The 18,676-nt window shown below is 45.8% G+C and overlaps 1 protein-coding gene across 1 annotated transcript in view; it reads right to left on the minus strand.

Moving 5' to 3' along the window:
* LOC119375031 (coactosin-like protein) overlaps positions 1 to 8,444 on the minus strand; it is a 45,517-nt gene extending 37,073 nt beyond the window's left edge. Inside the window, exon 1 of the mRNA XM_037645234.2 lies at positions 8,194 to 8,444. Coding sequence (XP_037501162.1) covers positions 8,194 to 8,264 — 71 coding nt within the window. The 5' untranslated portion in view covers positions 8,265 to 8,444. The remainder of the gene's footprint in view (positions 1 to 8,193) is intronic.
* Between the last annotated feature and the right edge of the window lie 10,232 nt (positions 8,445 to 18,676).

The raw sequence follows: 18,676 nt of genomic DNA on the forward strand, positions 1-18,676 counted from the left end.
ATAACACAATGCACAAAAAAGCGAGAAAAATTTACACCGCAGTTTAATCTCCGACCGCGTTCACAGTCAAAAGTAGCAGGCACCTACACTTCCGGGACAAGCCGCCGGCGTCCCCGAACTTCCGGTGGCTTCACTCGCCCCATTCTCCCCGTTCGCGCCTTGCGCGCTTGCGGCGTCCAGCAAAGTATAGTGGAGATCGCTGACTTGTGTTCTCGCGCCTCGAAGCGGGCTATGGGAGAGAGCGGGTCGGGTCGGTGTTTCATACTTGAATGCAGCTAGAGTCAATAAAGGTGGCTACATGTGCTTGTGAACATGGACTTCGTAGTAGCGCGGCAAAGGACATGGGCGCATGGATGGATGGATGGATGCTATGAGCGTCCCCTTTATAACGGGGCGGTGACATGTCTGCCACCATGCTCGAAGAAAAAAGAAAAACTTCCTTGTTTCATGCTGGCCTAATACCTTGTCTACATTGATTAAATCTATCTTATTATACCAAAAATATTCATAAATTCACGGTCTATCTCTCTGCCTCTTAAGGCAGAATGACCTTATTCCCCCCCCCCCCCCCCCCCCATTATTTATTTTTGTGCTTTATCTCTACTCTTCTGCCACCAATACTCTAACCATCTCTTACTTATTTCTATCGCGGACGTGTTCAGCTTTCCATTGTTGTCCCTAAAACCCAAGGCTTCCTGTAGACTCGTGCCCACAAGTATACCTGGGTGAATATCGCCACATTCAATCAGTACATGTTCCATCGTTTCCTTAGTTCCCCCGCAGCATGTACAGTGTTCGTCTTCGTTACTGAATCTCGCTTTATAACTTCGCGTTCTAAGGCAGCCCGACCTTGCTTCAAACAGTAAAGCGCTTCCCCTTGAATTATCATAAAACCTTTCCCTTCTTATTTCGTTTTTTCCCTTTCGGTAGTTACTCAGAGCCGGCTTCTTTTCCATCGCTGTCATCCAATAAGTCCTCTCCGCCTCCCTGACCTTCCGCTTAATGCTCCCTGTTGCCATATCGCCCGCACTGCTAGCCGTATATTTACTGGTGAGCCTCCTAGTTCTCTTTCTCCACTGCGTGTCAACGCTTTTTCTATACAAATACCTGAAAACCTTCTCTGCCCATCTACTCTTCTTCATTTTCCTCAGCCTCTCTTCGAATCTCATTTTGCTCTGAGCTTCCCTCACTTCAAAGCCTGTCCATCCCATATAACCCTTTACAGCCTCAATTGTCGTCTTCCCGTGAGCGCCCAACGCGAGGCGGCCCACCGTCCTTTGATTTACATCCAATCCTGATTGTACCTCTGACTTCATGCAAACCACTGAGTTCCCAAATGTAAGCCCCGGGACCATCACACCCTTCCACAGCCCTCGAAGCACCTCGTACCTATTGTATCCCCATAAAGCTCTGTGCTTCATAATTGCAGCATTCCTCTTTCCCTTTGCTACCGCTGCTTTCTCTTGTACCTCCATATATCTATCCCCCTCATTTACCCATACTCCGAGGTACTTGTACTCGCTTACCCTCGGTATTTTTTGGCCCTGTATGAAGACCGCATGGTCTTCGTGATCATTGAATACCATCAATCCACATTTTGTTGCACTAAATCCTAGTCCTAGAGCCTCACATTCCCTTCCGCATATATCTGCCAGTCGCTGTATATCATCTTGACTGTCCGCAAATAAGACAATATCATCAGCATAAAATAGACCTGGAAGCTTCTGCTCAACCATCGTGCCGACCTGTTTGTGTGACAAATTAAATCCAATGTTGCTACCTTGTAGCGCTTTTTCCATCCTCACCATGTACAGCATGAATAACAGCGGGGACAAAGGACATCCCTGTCTCAGCCCCTTGCTAATTTCAACGCTGTCCTTGCTACTTATTCCTTCCCATTCTATACAAACTGTATTTTCTCGGTACATTTCCCTCAAAAGCTGTATACAGTCGTCCCCTATGCCCACTTCTTTCAATATATCCCACAAAATTTCCTGCTTAACGTTGTCATACGCTCCGGTGATATCTAGATAAGCTATGTATAAGGGCCTGTTTTCTATTTTCGATATTTCTATACACTGGGTAAGAACAAACAGATTATCGTCTAACCGCCTGTCGATTCGAAATCCATTCTGAAGTTCTCCCAAAATATCATTTTGTTCTACCCACGCTTCTATTTTTAATTTTACTGCCTGCATCGCCAACCTGTATAGCACCGATGTAATGGTTAGCGGTCTATACGAGCGAATGTTATCCTTTTCTCCCCTGCCTTTATAGATTAAGTTCATTCTACTTTTTCGCCAACTGTCTGGTATTTCCCGCTCCTGTAAGCACTTTTCTACGGCTTTCAGCAGTGCTTCTTTAGTGTTATGTCCGAGTTCGTTAATGAGGCTGACGGGAACCTCATCTAAGCCCGGAGTAGTGCGCTTAGGAATTTTTCCTTCGGCCTTCTTCCAATTGAAATTCTCTAGTACTACATCTTCGTCAGTTGCACTCCTTTGCGTACTATTACCTACCGGGGGAATCCCCTGGGTGACCTTTTTAAACGAATCGGCTGTTATCTTTCGGATGTAACCTAGCGCTTCATGCCCTTCCAATTGATTTCCTCCTTCATCTACCAAACGTTGTTGCATTGTGACAGACTTCCTACCTAGCGCTTTTAGGTGGCTCCAAAATATCCTAGGCGCGGCCTTCTTCTTTTCGCGAATCTCTGTCATCCAGCGTTCACTTTCACCTTTAATTTTTGCCTCGACTAATTTCTGCACAATGGATTTTTGCTCTAAATATATTTCCCATATTTGGTTGACTTCGTCCTGTGGCCGCTTCTCTTTTTTTTGCCTGTCTGTGCTCCCGTGATGCCTCACGTCGCTTCTCGATCGCCTCCCGGATTTCTTTGTTCCACCAACTTTTTGGCTTTCTCTTTCCTTTCCAACAAATAGTTTTCTGGGATAGTGGCATGGGAAAGAAGCGCAAGACGACACACAGCGCTAACTATAGGTTTATTTCCGTTTTCAGCCGTATTTGTACCACACAACATCAAATGACACATGATTAGGGGATTAGTTCAAATTGGAAAGGGCTTGGTTCTTTCGCTGGCTTTCAATGAAATGCACGGGTTTCATTTGCCGTTGTGTGGTACAAATACGGTCCAAAACGGAAATAAACCTTGCAAGCTAGCACGGTGCGTCGTCTTGCGTTTCTACCATAAAAACGGTGCGAGTAGCCATAAAAAACGGTGCGAGTAGCCATGGAATGCTTCGTGTTGCAGCGCGAATATAGAAATACATCGAAGGCAATAATTATTATTTATTATTTTAAATGGAAACACACATATGCCAAGCATTTGAGGCAGCAGAATTTTAAAAGTAAAGCTATAGAAAAACATAGCGTCCACCAATATTAAAAGGATACAAAGAAACAGGAAAAAAGTCGCGCATGTAGCACAAACTACAACATAAGAAAAAAGAAACGCATTCTTTTGCTGAATGAATGCATTCCGAAATGCTTGGTAGGCTATGCGAATTCAAAACACAGGACGTGACCTTAAATAATCACTTTTCAGCCTATTCTATGTCCGCTGCAGGATGCAGGCCTCTCGCAGCGACCTCCAGTTTTCACCACCTTGTGCGAGCTGATCCCATTGTGTGCCCGCAAACCTCTTAACTTCCGCCGAATGGTCATCTGGATAGCGCAGCAAGACATAGACACAAGAAGAGACGAAGAGGACGAGAAAAGCGCTTCTTCTTTTGTCGATGTTGTGTTGCGCTGTCCAGATAATATTTCAACTATGTCTGACCAAAAAGCCCATGTCGCCATCCTCCTCGATTTCATTTCTTAATTTCGTCACTCCATCTACAAAATAACGCAAAATTATAAACAACACTGGGCATCCCCCTTATGTATTTGCATAACTATGAAGCTACACTTACTAAGTTCATTTCAATATCTTCCCGCTTTCCCAATAAAATGTAGGAACCTGATAACATACCATTTCAATCGTACCTGGCCAACGTAAATTAAGAATATTTAGGGAGGGTTAAAACACAATTGAGAAATTTGTGTTTTGGTGTATGTGGCGAAGCCGACGTGTCTCTGTTCATATATGTTGAGCAAAGGTGATAACGTGAACCTGGCATACCGGTCCTTCTAGAATGGCTAACATCCCTGCCTTTCCTTTCTCTCCTATTCCTTCCTTCCTTAGGGACCTCAGAAAAAAGGCTGTCCGTAAACGCAAAACAATCCACCTGTCGGTGAGGCGGACGCATGGGTCACTGCGTTGTGTATCTATAGCATATCTCGCTATGAATGAAATACAAATAGAGAAAGCGAAAATAAAACGCGTGTTTTGCACTAATTTTTCCATGAGAAAAACAATATGTCTGTAATTAGTTGGTGGACGCGTACGCGATGCAGACAATGGATTTTGTTTTGTATAATGGTGCCTAAATTGCGTAAGATTGTGCTACACCAAGCTAGTAGGTCTTAAAGATAACTTATTTGCGTTGTAAACTGCCCCCGATAAAGCTGGAGCTAATCTTTTCCTGGAATAAAGTGTCGACATCAAGGAAGGATATCAGCTGTCTGTGGTAATGAACCGGTTTATGATTCCATACGATACATCCATGTCATGTCAGTAGAAAAAGTGCTGGCAATGATAATATCTCGCGTTTCAGCAGGTGCTGATGCAAACGAAAACTATATCCTATAGTTCACTAGGAAGAAATACAGGTATTAAAATTAATGTACAATTGCTGGCGCCTTTTTGTACTCAAATATCATAATTTTCAAATTTCATGAGATTCGGGAAGCAGCCTAGCAGTAACGAATTTGATTCCGTGATCATGCCTTTTAACGCACATCGTCGCTGCAATATATCACGGAGCCCGCTTTGGTTAATATGCACGACAGCGACAGTCGAGATGCACGACAGCGACAGTCAAGGCGAGGCCGACTCTCAGCACGAGGGGCGTGCTCTCAGAGAAGAGGACGACCCACTAGAAGGCGCTCGAGATGACGACCCATTACTGAGTATGAACGCTTCGCTACAATATAATCATGGCAGTTATACATAAAAAAATATGTCGCTTTGATCGTGATGCCACTATTCGCATAACATAATTATACGGCACAAAAACTGAATTACGAAAAAAGAAAGAGCTTAGCTCCTCTATAGCATACAGGAGTGGCGGAACGTTTAATAAGGCCATTAATGGAGAACGTGCTCTGCGACTCTGCTGTAAGCTTGGAACTGAGGTGGCGGAGAGTATTCTTGGCATAGCATCGTGCGTACAATAAAAAGCAGCCCAAAATATATGCACACGCAACTTAGGCAATCTTGCGTATAGGTCATCACTTCAATCCCGACCATTTGATTGGACTATGTGTTATGTTTGAAAAATCGAAAAACAGCGCGAAAGGCGGGATGGCCAGAGTGAGACTGGCAACTGTTCGTCCCGTTCATTGCGCTGTTATTCGATTTTTCAAACACGAACGAGCCAGCCCAAGTTAGCACTTTACTGCAGATGACTTGAGCGCGAAAATCGTTTCATTCTTCTACCACACTTATTGGTAGCCCCGTTTTCTTGTTGTGACTTGGCCAAGCAACCACTTTAGTGTCTGACATGACATCAGCTCACAAGCCGATGGTGGTTGTCGCTTTAAGCAACTACCGAGTGAACGCATAGTTAAATCGTAGCCGCAGGGGCAATAAGGCATGCAGGGGTGATACGGCAGGGGTAACACGGATGGCTCTATACAGCAGTATGTCGACGCCTTGTTTTCAGTCGCCCCAATAAGTCACAGGGTAGTTGCACCGCAAACCCCGTTTCGCATGTCTGCGTATACGTAGTAAGGTGAATTTGGCAAATAATGTGACGGCAGTATAATTAAGAGCCCGTTTTTAGGCGTAGATACACAGAACAGGGCGTTTGGGGTGATTCCCTTAAATTTTCTTGTTTAAATATGCGCCGTGAAGCTTGTAACTATAATGTTAATAATGTAATGTGGTTGAAGTAGTGAATGAATTGATTTTTTGTAAGCGATGATGTCCACCTCGGCGGGCAGTACATCTGTACTACATCATCTTCGCGAAATGCGAATGCTGGGGGTGCGGTACCCGCCGTAGGCGAGTTGTTTAGTCCACTTTAATTCATTTTACGTATATTTCGTAAGCACTACACTTCAATTAAAATCCCCATATAACGTCTACCATACTTCATTGTTTGTTAGCTTCATGTGGTTGTGCATGTCTAACAATATACAGCCCCCCCCCCCCCCCATTTATCCCACTTATTTCGTTCATCTTTACGGAGGTAATCCAAGAAAACTTTGTCGGCCTAAAAAAGTTTTAATGGTAAAGAAAAAAAAATAACCCATGAGTAATTTGTGAGCAACAAATCGCAGTTGCTGAATTAGGTTGAAAAATATACGCTAACAATAATAATTAATAACGGCGGGGGTTCTACGTGCTAAGGATATTATTGTGAGTAATATGCGCTAACAAGGCGTAGATAATACGCGCATTGATGCGGTATGGTTGGCCGCAGGGAACAAACGGAGGTTAAGGACATCATAGTTGAAATCAAGAAGAAGAAATGGATATGGGCCGGGCACGTAGCACGTCGGCAGGATAACCGGTGGTCATTAAGGGTAACTGACTGGATTCCAAGAGATGGCAAACGCGTGAGGGGGAGACAGAAAATTAGGTGGGTAGATGAGATTAAGAAGTTTATAGGTATAACGTGGCAGCAGAAAGCATAGGACCAGGTTGATTGGCGAAAGATGGGAGAGGCCTTTGCCCTGCAGTGGGCGTAGACAGGCTGATGATGATGATGGTTGGTCGCAGAAAGCTATTTTGGTTCCGTCTAGTATATAGCTGGTAAATAACAATTGTCGTCTTCGAGATCTCGGCCATCGCCTTTGCATATTCTTCCGCCATTTTTTAAACAGGATTATGCGTATGACACAAAATGAGGTTCAGGCAAGACGCCTCATGACACGAGTTACCGCGTAACACCATAACTTGCCATTTCAAGGAAAATTTTGCGCGATTACACATCACGGATGCACTTAATTATGAAACACAAGAAGTTTCACGAACCATTGCGAATAGTGAGTACAGTCTGCTATCGCTAGTAAACCTTTGCGTTTAGAAGCCAGGGATTAAGAACTCAAGGTGCACATAACATGTACAAAAAAAGAAAAAAGAAAGAAAGAGGAAAGGGTGGAGGACGTGCGGAACACGTAGTGCAGCATTAAATCTCAGAGTGTAGTACAAATGGCCCTTGTGCTGAGTGCACGTAGAAGATGTGACGACATTGTATACGGTAGCGAATGCGTAACACACGGATGAGCCTAATGCGCAATGACTCCGTGCTGCCGCCGCGGAGTTCTTGCGCATTGGACTTTCGCCTGCATGGCCGTAACAACAAAAGTAGCATGCACCACAAGTGTAAAAACACATTAGTATCGCTACACATTTCTCTAAGTCCCGTCAGCGCTGAAAACATCATGAAGTAGGTACATAGCGGTCGTGCATCCACCGTAGTAAGGAAGTTGTAACGTGGTGTTGAAACGCTCAAAGAAGCAATACCTCGGAATTCTCGCGTCTAACAATGCTTTTGATTATGCGAGCAGCTTAATGAAATGTAGTATAATGAAACATGAAACAATACACTTTATGCGTCACGTCAATATGCTATTCCACGCTGCGAGCCATTAAACATGGTGTACAGACAGATAGTTAGTCGCTTTAGGATGGGATCACGCCACTGATACACACTGACGAATTAAACACGAAGGCGTCCGGGTTTGTCCTACATGGCTCGCTTGCGTTTCGGATTAGATTGATATGAAATAATGGGTATTCAAATGCTTTTCGGTCGGAAATGTTATTTGCCATTGACCGTTTGGATACGCTGATGATATGCCAACATGAGCATTCATTAAAATTTTCTCTGAGAAGCTTATTGTCTGAAATTTTTTGCTAATACCGGTCTTGATCAATCGGTCGTAAATAGACACCAAGCGTTACGCCTCGCGAATTCTCGTGAAACACGTGTCCGGGCAAAGGAACCGTCATAATTAAAACGTACAGCACGGGTCCTTCTTAATGCCGTTTATTTTCTTTTCCTTGCTGGGTGCACAGGCTTTAGAGGCAACGCGCACTCCGTTGAAATGACGAGATCGACTTACCAGGAGGTGCTGTTGCGGTCGTCCCTGACGTCATCGTAGGCACCGCGGACGGACTCGGCGTGGACGGACATGTCGATGCGCAGTTCGTAGTGCGACCCTTTCGACTGACAGCGTCGAGCTGAGAAGCGCTAATGAGGCTCCGTCTCTTCTACCGCAAGCTGTTTGCATATTCGCGTAGGCGCACCAAGAGCCGTCCTCCCTCACCCACGGCGCGCCGCACCGCCCAATTATATGGCATGACTCAAGGCTCAACAGTAGACGACGCTCGGCAGTGTATAAACGGAGCGTTCGCTGTAAACGACCCGCACGCCTAGCGAGTCAGTGAGCGTCGGCGCAGTGAAGCGCAGATCGCATTGGCACATTAATGGCTGCGGCTCCGCTGTTGGCTGCTGGCGAAATGTGATTTCGTTTGTGGCACCCTCCTCTCGCCACTTTATTTTTTTTTTTGTCTCGCCTTCACTCGCCTCGCTTCTTCTTGTCATCCTTAGTTATAGGCGAGTGCTGTTTGAATAAGGTTGCGTAAGTGTGTCGTTAGGAAAAACCGCGATCCATCACTCGGTGATGCGCTCGCGCGTGCTGGCGCTGCCGTGATGGATCGAAGCAATCCTTCCCGCATTGCCGTACGAAACAGGAGGCTCCCGTATAATCAACAAGTGTAGCGCACTTCGCGAGTATGAGTTCGCGCCAAGTTTTTGGGACATCATCCATAAATGTGCTACAACATTTTCGGATTACAAACAAAACACGGAAGTCAGCACTGGCCAAATTCACCAAAGGCAGGAGTCACCACGTTCACAACTAATTTCTCATACCCTCTTGATTCTCTCAAGTTTCATGATAATTCGCGCAACACGAGTTGTTTGCGAAGCAGCCCGCGTCTTGTGCTCAGATCTTGCTTTGTTTGATGAGCCAATTTGATGTACTTCATTTGATGTGTCCAAAAAGGCTATGCTATATAGCTATACGTATACATGCAATTTCTTTTATGCCCTTTAGGCAGAAATTTTGCGAACATGGACAGTCAGCTACTGTATAGTAGAAGAAAAATTGTTAATTACCTTCGGAAATGTCACCTGTTCATGTTTATCTGGAGAACTTTAACATAAGTGTATTCGAACTGAATATTTCATCTCTGGATATTCTAGAGACGCTGTGTATTGTTAAGCAAGTGCGAAATTCGACGGTGTGCTATAGTCTGGCTGTTAGAGGCGACAGTTGCGAGCCCCCCACCCCCTCCCTGTCGCATAGAGGATTTTGCGTAGCAGAAAATACTAAAAGCACGAATATATATATATATATTACGATATGCAGAGCTGCTGTGGTGCAGTGCTGACACTCCTGTCTTAATAGGATGCGCGACGAAGCTTTGTTCTGCGCGGTGCACGTACCTGCGTTTCTGTGCGCAAGCCAAACACACTCGATCCGTAAATGTACGCCGGCAACGCGCGCGACGTTCGTAGAAATGCAAGAACACGAGCCGCAGAGAAATTCTGCTACTCTCACCATTCTGTTTGGCCACCCAAACACACTGCAACGTTAAGTGCGCCGGTTCGCGGCTCGCAAAGACGAGTGCGCGAAAGCCTATAGTATATCTGAGTTTATACGCACTGAACGCGTTCTTCCTGGGCCGTGCGATATCCGGCGATTTGTTTATGGTGTCACAAACAGCTATACGCGGACTTCGCATTTTTCGCCCAGCATCTTTTATCCTTCGATACAACAAAATGCAGCAGTAGTATACACGTGGAATCTCTGTACTTCTAACACGAAGAGGCACTTCTCATCTTTCGAACTCGAAGATAACACCTGAGAGCATGGCGGAGTTCGACCGGGAAGACAAATGGAGAATGTCAACCGGGACTTGGGCCTTCCGCTTACTCATTCGCTTTTAGGTCTTCCGTCGCTGCCTCGACGCAGGTGCGATGTTTTTCTCTGGATGCAATGGAGCAGGAGGAGTCCGTTCGCGAGCTGTATGTGTCAACATTTATTGAAGACAGAAATGGTGTATGTGCTTGCTGAAGCAAATGCGCCGACGCTCGTGGCATCCACATGTTTAGCTTGAAAGCGCAGCGAGTGGTAAATCGCATAGCTGTTTTATGCCAGATCGAATAGAGAAAACAAGTTGGCGGTTGTTTACAAGCAGATGGGCAATTGCTTGTTGACAACGTGGAAAGAAAAAAGTAGTTTTCCATCTTGGAAATCAAGAACGAAAATGAAAAAGGAAGGACTAAGTTAGCAGGCATTGCGGGAACTGGCGCCATCGTGACTAGTGCTGAAAGGACAAAAAAAAAAAAGGGTAAGGCAATCGCGCGAGCGGTGACGGGACACTGTTGGCGGGGGCATCGGGCTGGTTATACTCTAGGCCGCGTCATCATCCGCAGCCAATGTGCTTTATTAAACAGCTTTTCTCACCTGTCGTGGTAGCTTAGCAGATACAATGTCGCACTGCTGATATCGAGGACGCGTGTTCGATTCCCAGCCGCGGCAGCCGCGTTTCGATGCGGGTGAAATGCAAGGAACACCTGTGTACTTAGGTGTACATTAAAAAACGACCCCCGGGTGGGGAAAATTAATTCGGAGCCCCCCACTGGGGGCGGTGTGCCTCATAATCTTATTGTCACGTGGTCTTGACGGTGCTAACAGTTTTCGTGGGTGAAACTCGATCACATCAAAATAAAGAAAGAAGGGCGCGTGGCAATATCGCGGTTTCGACGCGCGAAACCCCAGAAATTATTGTTAAGCGGATTTTCTGGGGACGAGTTTCGCGTTTATTTGGGTTTGCCCGGGGTTGCAATGCGTTATTGTTTGTTCGTCAATAACAGTTCTACTGCCACACTTGATATAAAAAAAGAAACCTTACAAGTGACTATCATAAATAGCGATTACCCACGCGGGGTAGCCGAGGCATGTAACACACGTACCTTTAGCTGATATCGCTGTGGCGAGTGACAGCATATTTTGAATATCAAGCAGGATGATTCTACAGCATGGCGACTACGTGGATAACAAAGCCTTACGCCGCCCTTCCGCATTTTTTCATGCATTTTTATTCGCAAAAAACAAACAAACCAACAAACAAAAACGAGTTACTACAGCACGATAGGTCAGTGCCGCCTAATGAGGCCATAAAACCCCCTAAGAACCGTGACTCCTGTTGGAATAATCGATTTATCGCGCAGTTTTCGCTCCTCCCGCTGTTCTGAAAATAATATCTTTTAATGACATAACGTTCGACAACGGTTACTTTCAATGGCACACACTTTAGGCTACACAAGTAGGACAGTGCGTTAGGTGTGATTGCAATAAAAAAAAATCATTCCAACGAGTCTTTATTGTGGCGTCGGCGGCGCTAAGTTTCTGCTCGGGCAGTTCGTTTAGCAGCAGCGGCAGGCGAAGAACTTTCACCGGTGGCGTCGCTCATTGTTCAGAAAGAAAACGTGAACACTGGGATGCTTGGCTCGCGTGAAACCCAGTGGGCATTTTATGACGCAGCTGTTCACTGTAACCAACATGAGACGACGACGAAGATTCGAGTAATGCGCTTTTTGCTCCTTATGACTTACGGTATCACGCGCTTGTATTTCCCTCTCTTATGCCGCGCTGTGGCCTTCCCTGGAACATCATTTTCGAGCGGCATCGGCACCATAGAGTCGGCACGGCATTTTTCTTCTTTCTAGCGTTCCTCAACGGCTTCCTGTGGTCCCCGCTTTGCAGCCTCCTCGAGTTGTTTCTGATGTAATCTGTATTTAGGAGCGTCATTTCGGCCAGTAAAGGACCGCCTCAACCGAAGGAGCATCCTGCAACCACTGAAACGCGTCGGGAATGTCGAGTGTGTGCAATAAATTTTTGCAAAGTCGATATTTTCCTGGTGTATACAATGCTCTAGCTGGGTTTCACAAAGTTGTCCTAGAGAGGGCTTTTATTCTGCCGTCACGAAAACGGCCAACAAAGCATTGATAGAAAGTGTTCTCCTTTTGTATGCATTGATATTATACTACCGGTGAAACTCAGTAATATGGTTCCGCTATATTAATTTGCTGCAAGCGTGGCTGTTGAGACCAGCGGATGAGACAGTCGGCATCTGAACGGCATGCCAATATGTTCGAAACCCATACATTTATTTCCGCTGCGCTCCACGTTCGCTCTTTTAGCCTTCCCTGTGCGAATCGTTCGCTAAAAAAAAAAAAAGAAAAACGGCGATCGTCAAGCTTTTCAAGGGAGCTCGTTTAAAGTTAGGACAATCCCACAGAAGTGGAATGGATGCTCGACAAAAAGGGCGAGAGCCTACTTCCTGTAGTGTGGCTGCACGGTTGCGCAGGTCATTAATGTAGTACACAATAGTTTTCACTGCTTCTTTCAGTTATGCATGAGCCGCCGTGGTGGCTCAGTGGTTACGGTATTCGGCCGCTGACACGAAATCCGCTGCTTCCATCCCAGCCGCGGCGGTCTCATTTCGATGCAGGGAAAATGGTGGAGTCCCGTGTGCTGTCAGTGCACGTTGAAGAACGCCACCGGATAGTTTAAATTTCCTGAACCCTCTTCTACGGCGTCTGTCATAGTCTGAGTCGCTTTAGGACGTTAAACCTCACAAACCATCCAACCGTAATACGTATGCTGCGGCAAAGCTTTGACATGCTGAGCACAGTCGCCGCTTTGCTGGCCTGGCTGGTCCCTGTTGTACGTTAGACTTGCAAACCGTTTCGTTTTCTGTTCTGTTCTTACTGGCTTGTTGTGGAGAGGTAGAGGTTAGGATCACCTGTAAGTTCTGCAGTTCTGCAGCGCAAAAAAAAAAGAACAAAAATGAACAAGCAAATAAAAAAACATATAGCAAATTTAAACAAATAAAGAAAGTAGCATGGCGTTGGCCAAAATGAGGGGAGCACACAGCTTTGTGTCCATCTTCGGCATAGCAATCTCACTAGCGCGCATCATAGCAAATGATAGAAATCATAGCAATTCCTTTCCTCGGTAACCTCACGAATGATGTTTGTCTATTATTACCAGTAAGACCAACCGCCGGGTTTCAGTTACATATGACAATGCGCTGCTGAATTTGAGGTAGCGGGGTGGAATGACGGCCATGGTGCTGTCATTGCGATGGAAGTGCAATGATAGATACACAACCGTAGAAGAATAAAACGTTTTCGTGCGTAGGTTCTTTTTTTTTGTATATTAAGGAGCCCCACGTTAATCTGCAGTTCTTCACCCAACCACTTTACTCAGCAAGCGACTGCCGCTGTAGCTCAATGGTAGAGCATCGGACGCGTTATAGGAAGGTTGTAGATTCGGTCCCTATACCTTCGGCAGGTAGATTTTTCATACACTTTAATTCCTTTCCATTTATGTCGTAATTGCTATACTATACCGTTAATACATAGAAGTGATGTCCCCTGTACCTTCTTAGCTTGACTGTCTGTTGGTTTCATTAGCTTGTGTCATAAACATATCGTACTTCTAGCACGTAAAACTCGAGCAATTATTACACGCTGGAAATAGTGCAGTTTACGCTATAGTTGGATTTCTTGATGCCCTCCAGGAGGCAATATCCGCTAGATGTTTGAGAAATGCTAGCCGCATCAGGAAAGACCTTACAGGATGGTAATAGTGCGTGCTTTACGAAGTATACTGAAGAGGTTCTAATGCTGAAAGAATTTGAACAAAGTTCCCGAAATATTCGAGTAAAAGTTTAGTTAACATTGGTAGCTTGCCATTTTTTCCCCGTGCCTCTATATCGTCTCTTTTCTTTCTCATAAACCACTGGATGCTTTCGATGAGATTACGAATTGATGAGACATCATTCGTGGGACCTCTGCTCTTCGAGCTGCCGTCGCTGCGCTGCTGTCGCTGGTGCTGTATGGCGGCAAACATGCACGATCTCCACCGGGCACCCGTTACGACTCTCGGCCGGGCGCCCCTTCGTAATCTTCGCCCGTCGTGCTCTGCCGGCTGAAGCCCCGGTGTCGCGTGTTTCTGCCAAGCCTTCGGGAGGCGGCTCGTCGCGTTCGCGCGTCTCTGCTTGTGCACAGCAGCCGGTCTGCTGATAACGGCGGCGCGGCCGTGGTCTTAGCGGTGTCCCCGAGCGAACGCGCCGAAGGGACGCGACCTCAATGGTGGACTGCCGTAGAACTAACTGCCCGAGCGTGACTACGAGCTGGGCTCGTGGCTCTTAATGAACGCCGCTCGTGTTTCTTGCCGACTCACGACGCGCTTTGTCGACCGCCAGTGACGCGCAGCGCTTTTCGAAGGCGTCTGCGCTATGCACGCACGTGTCGCCGAAGCCGGAACTGAGCTTGGTCAACTCCGCGCTGCACTGCAGTGGCACTCTCGCTTTTTTCGCGATCGACGCGCGGTGGCCTTTCAGAGCTTCAGCGGCCCGCTTTCGGTTAAATGGTTTCCCATAGGTATTCTGTTCGGGAAGACATGCCTCTTGCGCCTTCAGATATACATACATGTTTTTTCGTTTGCCTTTCGCAAGGTGTACCACCAAAGCGCCGACAAACTGCACCAGCTGGTTTTACTGACCAGTGGTTTTATTCTGGACACTTTCACTTTCCTCCATCCTGTAAAATTTCGTAGTAGCAACATTTTAAGCCAATCAGAGAGGCCGTAGAGATGTCTGGGCCAATCAGAATTGACAAATGGGAGAGTTCGACAGTGTCCAGAATAGCACCCCATGATTTATCCTGTGAACGAGCATGTTGACGGCTGCTTTATTTTACTGCGTTTTTTTTTTTGGCGGGACGAAATCCAGTGTAAGGAACTATGAAGGCACATATGGCTACTCAGCCACTTGCTCTTTTCTTTGCATGCGTTCGTCTCACGCGTATAGGACGCAGGAGAGTTCGAGAAAAACGGTGATAAACAGATAATAAAGATAATAATATGATGAGCTATTACAGTATTATCACGACACGCCTGGCTCGGTCATTTTTTCCAGTGTCACCATAACGTATTTCGTGGCGAAGGCAATGGTTAAGCAGATTATAGTTAAAGTTATGGTTAAAATTTACAAACAAGTTTGTCTGCAGAGTACTATGTGACTCGGAACGTTTATTTAACAAATCCGTCAGTGTCTAAGACTGGATTGCGACAACGCCTTTCCGTTCAACATATACAGAGTATTTTTTTAGACAATACAGATATACTATAAAAATTCTATGACAGTCAAGGAACTGTCATTTTCTCAGTCGAACACTGCGTAGAGGCGGAAATACTCTGCCACGGCTAAAGTTACATAAAAAATGGCTAATGAAAAAAAAATATGTTAATTATTTTTTAATTAGGGACTTGATGGCAGTTGTTTGTATGGAAAAGTTGTACAGGGTGCTACAATATACGGCCTAAGACTTTTGAGAAATCCCAAAAGTTGCACGTTATTATAGACAATTCTAATCGAATTTCAGTGGCGATATCCAGACTATAAGCGCACCGTGTGCGTATGAAAGGCGGCCGCTCTCTTACGTCAAATCGGAATTTCCCGTGACGAAGATGTAAGGAACTTTGACTTTGAATGACGGCGCATCGCGGCAGCATCCTGTCGTGGAAAGCGGCAAGCCACCTCACTAGGACCGGCGGATCGTCTTACCTTTGCGTATGATGGTTGAGGCTTATATGTTTCGCTCGCGCTGCGCGCAAGATAACCGCAATTTCCACCTTTTATTTTTCACTGCACTGCGTGAAACTCTCGTGAAACTGCGCGTCAGGCGAGAGTGCTTTATGCATTTTATAGTTTAAGAAAGAAACAGATAAGCACCGCACATCGCACGCGAGTATTCAGACGGTCAACTCGTGTATTTCAGAAGATTTGCCATTTCTCCTGACCAGATTGTGCTGCGACGCGCCCCGGTTCAAAGTACGTCACTTTTTTTACGAAACGTTCTGGTCTGCCGTAACACAGCGGCCGCCTTTTCTGCTGGCCCGGCGCGCTCTGTTTCGATATCGGGGCCTTGAATCGATGATTAATGTCGCAAAATTACGTGTGATTTTCGCATTTATGAAAAAGGAGTATTTCATGTATTGTGACGGTTTACAACTTTTCCATATAAACTACTGTCAACAGGTTGTCATTTAAATGGTTGATTAACACGTTTTTGTTAATTAAACATTTACACTGGACTTTAGCAGCGCCAGTACACTTCCTCCTCGATGTAGAGCTTTTATGTGAAACTGCAGCTGCTTTTTTGTCATAGCTTTATCTTAAACAAAAAATCTGTATTCTGTAAAAGAAGAAACCTGTGTGGCATGCTGGACTTCTGTCACATCGAGCACTGCTGAGAAGGTGATTTCTCGACATTTGCTGCCTTTACGAACCTTTGCACACTATACTCGACTGCTTGTTACAAGTACAGCTGTCAACAGCTAGCTGAAAGCCATGAGACTCGACGGGCTTGTCTTGAGTTTCGTTCATGTATTGCTCCCCCAACGTCTTCTTTTTCCCATTTTTTATGCGTATCGAAGGTTTACGTACTCTGAGTACCTTGGTGCGAGGTTTTCGTGATCCGCCGCAAGAGGCTGTCAACTCCGTTGTTGAATGTCGCGGTGTCTGGCCCCCTGCTAGCATTTCGTCGTGGTTGAATCGTCGGTAAAGGCGCACGAAAGAAGACCCCCGAATCAATTCAAAGCTGTTGTGTTGGTATTTATAGTTAATTTATTTTGGTGTTAAAAAGCCAGTTTCGTAGGCGAGAATATGCGAGAGGTAGGTTCGCCCTTCGTGAACAATGCTCGAAAAGCTCAGCGCCGATAAAAGCCCAACTGCTGCGTGCAAAACGATGTTATGGCGATAAAAAAATAATAACCGAAGTGAAAACGGTAGCGCACACCATTGTGTGGAGCGTGTGCCCTGTTGTCCTTTCTCGTCATCGTTTTTTATTCTACAAGAGTGTTACGACGACGACAACAATAGCAACAACACTAACACCAATAAGAACAATAACAACGACGACTGAGAAAAAAATGCGAGGCCATATTTTCAGACTGCATTCTAATGACTCTATCTGACATGCAAGCTTCACGTTGGCGTACTGATAACAATTGTTTACTATCAACAAATGAAGAGACGTTTCCGAACCGATATCTCAATATTTTTTTTCATCGGAGTGGAATGGGGAGGCGGTACAAAATACGTAACCAAAAAAGCAGCATAACAGATTTAGTGTAACACACGTATAAATGTTTTTAAAGTCCATAAAGTAAGCCTTCAGGTGTTTTGAGAACTCGTCGGACAAGGATTGTTGCTGGGGCCAACGTTTCCGCAGGGAGACTTGTTGAAACGTCGGCTCCAGCGACATTCCTTATTTAAAGATTTTTTTATCGCTTCAAGCCTCGAGCTCACCCTGAAGCGCGTTCAGGTCACTGTGAGACAAAAATTATGTCCTAACTTATATGCCAACATAAACGACAAGAAAACGTTACCCAATACTTCAAAGAAAAACAGCGCGAAGAGTGTACAGAAGAGAATATCGCACTACACACACACACACACACACACACACACACACACACACACACACACACACACACACACACACACACACACACACACACACACACACACACACACGCACGCACGCACGCACGCACGCACACACACACACACACACACACACACACACACACACACACACACACACACACACACACACACACACACACACACACACACACACAAACGCGCGCGCCAAAAGGAGCACTACAATTTTCGCACGTCATCGTAGCGAAATTCGCGTTCTTGTTTCTCTTGAGTAAACTGCCAGTCTCCTGTGCAGATGGGCTGTTACGTTTGCGGAGAAAGCGGCTTCAGGCAAGGGAGACGCCAACTCCGGGAGACTTTTACGCAGCGCTTTATTCTTCGAGCCAGGAGCAAATCACACAAGCAGCGAGCAGCTCTGAGACTTCCGCGGCTGTAACTGGGAACAGCGGCGCACGAAATACGATGCTTTCTCGGTGAGTGCTTGTAGTGGTTGTGCGCCGCGCTTCCGCGACGCGTCCGGTGCTCGTTGGTCACGTACATACCGGCGCCTGCTCGACCGCCGCGGTTAGGGGAAGCCGCTGGGGGCCCTCACCGGAATAGCGTCAGGCGTGCTACGGCCACGTCCTCGCCGCAATGGGGCCAATCTTTCCCACATTTTCACAGCTTATTGCAGCAACTATACGTGGCAATTGAGGTAAACATGGAGCACAGAACGTCCCAGTTTCGAGCGAAAAAACGAAGCAGTGATAGCAATATCAATGTGTTGGAAGAACACGCGAAGTTAGGTACATTGTTTTATGTGCCGAATAACTTGCAGTAAACGTCCGCTTACAAAATATACATACAAAAGGGGAAAAAATAAAGAAACAGTTACTTGAATTATGTCACAGAATATCAGTTATCTGCTTAGGCGGACACAATTTTAATGAAAGTTAAATAAAACAATTCACCTAATTCACTAATTACATTAATCATCGCCGTTGTCTCGAACTATGACACATATTTATGCTTAAA

This window comes from Rhipicephalus sanguineus, chromosome 1 (assembly GCF_013339695.2).
Source record: "Rhipicephalus sanguineus isolate Rsan-2018 chromosome 1, BIME_Rsan_1.4, whole genome shotgun sequence".
NCBI lineage: Eukaryota > Metazoa > Arthropoda > Arachnida > Ixodida > Ixodidae > Rhipicephalus > Rhipicephalus sanguineus.